This window comes from Silurus meridionalis, chromosome 26, assembly GCF_014805685.1.
Source record: "Silurus meridionalis isolate SWU-2019-XX chromosome 26, ASM1480568v1, whole genome shotgun sequence".
Lineage (NCBI taxonomy): Eukaryota > Metazoa > Chordata > Actinopteri > Siluriformes > Siluridae > Silurus > Silurus meridionalis.
Window position 1 is genome coordinate 57,791 of NC_060909.1, and position 5,901 is coordinate 63,691.

At 38.7% G+C, this 5,901-nt stretch overlaps 1 protein-coding gene across 1 annotated transcript; it reads right to left on the reverse strand.

The window, feature by feature from the left end:
- Positions 1–350: 350 nt before the first annotated feature.
- LOC124379610 (little elongation complex subunit 1-like) lies at positions 351–1,656 on the reverse strand. Its single transcript, XM_046840023.1, has 4 exons — positions 1,608–1,656; positions 1,308–1,468; positions 816–1,006; positions 351–603 (listed from the first exon to the last, which is right to left on the reverse strand). The coding sequence occupies exons 2-4, from the start codon at positions 1,440–1,442 to the stop codon at positions 351–353; spliced, it is 579 nt and encodes a 192-aa protein (XP_046695979.1). The 5' UTR covers positions 1,443–1,468; positions 1,608–1,656.
- Positions 1,657–5,901: the final 4,245 nt, after the last annotated feature.

Genomic DNA, 5,901 nt, shown 5'->3' on the forward strand with positions numbered 1-5,901 from the left:
ATGAAATAATTTTTTTTGTCTTTATGTGAGAACAAATAAAGCTGATCTGCTTCAGGCACTTGGGGACGGCTGGAGGAACGGGCTTTGTGAGGTTTTTCTTCCATGATTGTAAAGCGTTCAGAGCGACTTTGGGGTTGCTGGGTGCCAAATCATGAGTGGCATAAACCACTGCGAGCTGCACCTCCCACGGCAAATCTGCACACAAAATCCATCATAACATTAGGACTTGCTGAAGCACTTTCCTGTTGATAGAGAACTAAAAATCAGAGAATAAAGATAAAGATTGATAAAGGACTTGTTTAATTGATCCTTTAATGATACCATTTTGTCCCTGAACTCAGTTATGCTTTTCACCAGATCCTCCACTGATGCTGCCACGTTCTCCTTAAGGCCATTTTGGCCAAGTCGCCTGATTGAGATGGACAAAGAAGATGCGTGAAAACAGAAGAATCCAGAAATAATGTGAGATAATGCTCTAAAACAGGATTTACAGGAAACTTACCAAGTAGCCTGAATATTGCTGCTACAGAGACGTTTCTGAACTGTGTTTCCTCTGTTTGTGTTTGTTTCAGCCACGTGTTCAAGATGAGCCAAACACTTTTTCTGATAAATAAAACATTGGACATATTAAGTGTTTTGTAGCAGTAATAGAATACCATCATGTAAGTTTATGCAACAAGAATGGAAAATTTGCAGTATTTGGGACAAACACTGTCTCATATGAGTCTCACATTTGCCGGTTTGCAATTTATTAAATGTTCAAAAAACTAGAAAGATGAGAATTAAACACGTTGAAGCAGTTTCACATTCAGTACCGTATAACATGGGAGACGGTCCAAATCCAGCCCAGTTGTGCACAGAGAAGGTCCAGGCTGAAGACGTAGTCCCAGGCAGCAGGACAGAGATCATCACCATACCAACTGCTCTTCTGGAAAGTCAGACTTTTGTCTTTCAGAAGAGCCTTCAGTGTGCTGGTGATGGCTCTGTAGATGTCTCCAGGAGGCTCCTGGCAGAAAATACATCATTTATTTAAAACCCACACTAATACTCACACTAATAAAAAAAGAGTAAAATAGTGATGTCCTGTAACACTTTCAGCTTGAATTCTTTTAGAAAAAATGTATAATAAATTAAATATTAATTGATTTAATTCAACATGAATTTATAATGAATTTGCTCCATAGATGACGTGGACATTGGAAATGAAAAGTAGATTAAGAATGCAGTAAAACACATGAAAAGTTCAGTTGAAAAATAATGTTTAATGACTGTTCTGATAACTGTTGTGATGAGAATCAGCTACTTACTGTATCCCAGTGCAGAAACTTGCTGAGCAAATAATACATCTTTCCGTATGCCTTCATTTTGCACACGATGTGAATGGCTCTGCATAAAGGGCTGTTACAGGAGAAAACACTTGGCCATGCTGTCACCATGACCATTATCAGTTTTGGGGCTTGAGAAAAGTCTGCAAAGGAAACAAAATGATACCACAGATTTAAAATACACTGTATAGGAAGAAATACAAAACCAAAAACAGATCACAATTGGCTTCTTTAAATCACTTTTTTTTGTAAATATATAATGAAATGTCAATAAAATCTCACCTTCTTTGAGAAATCTGTAGGCGAGGGCATGTGCTTTATGAGAGTCTCCTCTCTTTGACACAAACCCACATAAACCCTACAGAGAGACTGCAGGAGTTCATGTCCCATAGACTCTTTCTCCGCCTTGATCTTCTCCAAAACCGCTTTCAGAAACGTCTCTGCCAACGACTAAATGAGATGAAGAAAAAAATCAACCAACATCCGACTAAATCAAACATGTATTCAAGTCATGTATTTAATACAAATATTAGGGAGTTAAGACTTGACTGTAGATTAGGTTTAGGAAAACTACTAGACTTTGCATAAACCAAAACCTGGAGTAAACATTTTTACATGATAAATCATATCTACTGTTCAATTTCAGAACATCAGGACCAGTGAATTATGGATTGACTTTTAAAATGAGAAAACTCAAATCCACAGCTAAAGAATTGAATGCACACTAAATAAAACAGAAGATAATAACTGACCTCGTTCACACAAAACTTGGAAATGACAGATTTTTCTTCATCTGTCAGTGAAGGAAGTTCACATTTCCCCTTAAGTAGTGCATCAATCCAGTTTGAGCTAAAAGATCATCACAGGAATCCTGCAGTGTTTTTAATGCACTACTGATGAGGATTGTTTTGTGTGTTCAGCATCAAGTCGAGGCTTTTTAGCAGCACTGGGTGGTGGCATGTCTGATGCAGCTCTCTTTGTTCTAATATGAACAAAATGTCATCAAATCACATGACACAGACAATTCTACAGTATAGATAATACACTGGGAATGTGATATTACAGGAAAATAATCAGTATAAATAAAGTAAAACAGTAATAGAAACTTACTTGTTTGTGTTGGTGTCCTGCATCTTCAAAATGTTTGTATATAAAGTATGTTTTTATGAAATATTTCAAAAAGTATCCACAAGCAGTCTTAAATGTCCTGTCGCCAGAAAAAGAGATTGTTTGTGTACTGGTTTCCATGGAAACGGGGCCGGTTTTGTGATGTACCTCTTTTGGTCTCTTTGATTGGTTGCGTAGTGGAAAATTGATGCACCAATCAGGGACGCCGGACGCTACCAGAGAGGCGGAGCTTCTAGGATCAACGGGTCATCGTTGTAAAAGTGATGGGAAGATCGGATCATTTTAGTGACTCGGTTCTTTGAATCTCATTCATAAAATTAGTGAATCTTTTTGAGTCATTTAGTTCATCTACATAACCTACAGAGATTTTGCGATGCTTTGTTCACGCGTCCAGTAGAAAATGAACGAATCACTCTTTGAGAGGAATCGTTCTTCTGAGTCACATTAAAGACTCGTTCAGAATCAAGGAATCGTTCATAACCGACTCATCACTACTCTGCATCATCAGTAATGAGCTCCGGGAGAAACTCCGTGTTCCAGGTGGAGGATGAAGACCCTCTGCCGGGATGGAGCGACTGTAAGACCCTGTAACGGTGACTTTCTAGTCTTTATGGGTTTTATTCTCTTTGCAACACGAGAACCACTGAGCTAGGCTAACTAGGCTAACTAATCTTAGCTTCAATAGGTTTCATCCTCAGGTTAATTATTCTACATTTAGTGAGTTATAAATAAATTATAAATATCTTAATAAAGAATAATAGAATGTATTCGTCTTTGGGTCAATTTGTGTCAAATATTCTAAGAAACTAGTAAACACAAAAACAGCGCTTAGCAAACCCGGCTAGCATGAGGCTAATGAAGAAACAAGCATTGAAAACAAGCATTTGAACGTAGTAAAGCCGCAGTAAATCACGATTGAGAACAGATAAGTTACTGTTGTAGACTGTCCCGAAGTTACAAACAAACAGTTTACACAATAACACTTCATTAAACTACACTATTTTCACATGATGAGGATAACAGCATTCACTAACAACCAATTTCATTATCGATTCGATTAGTTGTTGCAGCTCTAATAATAAATAATAAACTCAGTGTTTCAAAGAGAATAAAACCCATAAAGTTTGGAAACTCACTGTTCCAGCAGTCAGTCGCTCTATTAAACATTTTTCTACTATTGAACATCAGGTAGCTGGTAAGTGTGTAAGTAGTAGTAGAATATAGTAGACCCTTTAGACCAGGGGTCCAAACTTTTTCTACTAAAGTCCTGTATTAGATCTGTTTAATATGAATTGTGTGTTGACACGACGTCTCTCCTGAAGGTTGTCGGTTACAAGGCGGAGACAAAAGAGTTTGAATCGTCCAATTTAAATCTCAAGAAGCGACAAATTTGGCAAAGAAATTTTGACTGCAAACTTTTACCAGCTATAAAGTGTAATCTATTAATATAAAGGGTGGGTTTGGTCATATGAGGGGATTTCAGTCAGCATCAGGGGTAATTTTGCTGGTGTCGGCATAAAGACTAACAGCAGTGTGTAAAACAGTGTCTCTGTTGTGTTACAGCTCCATCAACACTTTCATCTCATAAGGGAACACGAGACTGAGGAACCACCACATCCAGAGTCCACCACATCCAGCTCAAGTTCCAGCTGTGGAGGAGGAAACCAGCTGCAGCTCAAGTTCCAGCTGTGGAGGAGAAACCAGCTGCAGCTCAAGTTCCAGCTGTGGAGAAGAAACCAGCTGCAGCTCAAGTTCCAGCTGTGGAGGAGAAACCAGCTGCAGCTCAAGTTCCAGCTGTGGAGGAGAAACCAGCTGCAGCTCAAGTTCCAGCTGTGGAGGAGAAACCAGCTGCAGCTCAAGTTCCAGCTGTGGAGGAGAAACCAGCACAAGTTTAAAATTCAGTTAAAGCTCCTTCAGTATCTGTGAGTAAAGTCCAGATCTACAAGGACACATCCAGTGTTGGACAGTAACGCGTTACCGGTAACGATTTACTTTTGACAGTAATTAATACTGTAACGCGTTACTTTTAAAAATAAAGTAACGCCGTTACCGTATGGTGCGTTACCCGTTACTTTTTTAAATGAATGAATTTGGGCTGAAGTGTAGACTACAGTATAACCCAGGGGTTGGGTTTTTGCCTCACGGGCCACAATGGTTTCTAAAATTTGACAGAGGGGCCGGGCCAGGATATACAGTGTGTGTGTGTGTGTGTGTGTGTGTGTGTGTGTGTGTATATATATATATATATACATTACACATTACACATTACATACACATTATTAAATATCTATATATATCACATTACATTAGAGCTGAACTCGAATCGCTTTATTTAAAGTGAATAAAATGCCTTAATGGAGTTGAGCATTAATTGAGGCACAGACACACACCTGACTCGTGTGTGTAAAGAAGGTGAGATGAACTGGGAAAGCAGGCAGTGGGTCAAACCACTGTGAGGAAGGGGGGGGACTCAACTGTTTCTAAATGCATTTTTCCGTTTTTATTTATATACCATTATTTTAGGTATACATACATATATTTTTCATATAATACAGAATACATATAATAGGAGTGCGATTTTTTTTTTTTTTTTTTTTTTTGTATAACTTTTTTTTGGGGGCGGGGCATGTCCCCTCCGTCCCCCCTCAGGATTTACGCCCATGAGTACCGGTAAAACATGCGAACAAGGTTAATGTATCTGAAGTGCGACATCTTTAGGGGAAACGTGGGCATTACAGGGGAAAGGTAAATTGAGCAAGGTTTACCCGTACCTATTTTAATAGAATTTGGTCACGCTCGGCGGGCCGGATTAATAAACCCAACGGGCCGTGTGTGGACCTCGGGCTGTAGTTTGCCCATGTCTGGTCTAACCTGTTTACAGCAGAGACGCATTGTAGGATTGGTGGATGAAGCACTGTAAACACGAAGAAGACGCACTGTGGGCGTGTCTCCGTTTATTCAGGTCTGTGCGGCAGTAATGTCGAGTCGAGGCGAGAGCAAGACGAGTTTCTCAAATCCTTGTGATATATTCAGTGTGTGCTGCTCTGACTTTAATAAAATAGTGTTTAAAAATGACTTTGTGTTTGTCAGTTTTGTGTTTGTAGACCATAACGCATAAAAGGGCATTAATGGGAAAATTAAAGAACATTCTTTAAAAAAGTAACTAAAAAGTTACTTTTAACAGTAACGCATTACTTTTTGGTGTAAATAATCAACAAAGTAATTGAGTTATTTTTTGAATGAAGTAACGAGTAACTGTAACTAGTTATTATTTCTTAGTAACCAGCACAACACTGGACACGAGTTTGTCCATCTTTTATTCTCCAGGTGTTCAACTGTAGTCCACGACACGTATATTTTCTGGAATTAGACGTTGAGAAAACTCAGGTAAAATTAACTACATGACAAACCACATGAACCACAATAGACTTGTGCATATTTTCCTGTA

Excerpts from the sequence above, each read along its gene's own strand:
- LOC124379610 (XM_046840023.1), bottom strand. The coding sequence starts at position 1,442 with ATGGTCATGGTGACAGCATGGCCAAGTGTTTTCTCCTGTAACAGCCCT. Across the intron at positions 1,007-1,307 it reads AGTTTCTGCACTGGGATACA|GAGCCTCCTGGAGACATCTA; the intron begins GTAAGTAGCTGA and ends ATTTTCTGCCAG. Across the intron at positions 604-815 it reads ACCGTCTCCCATGTTATACG|AAAAAGTGTTTGGCTCATCT; the intron begins GTACTGAATGTG and ends TTTATTTATCAG.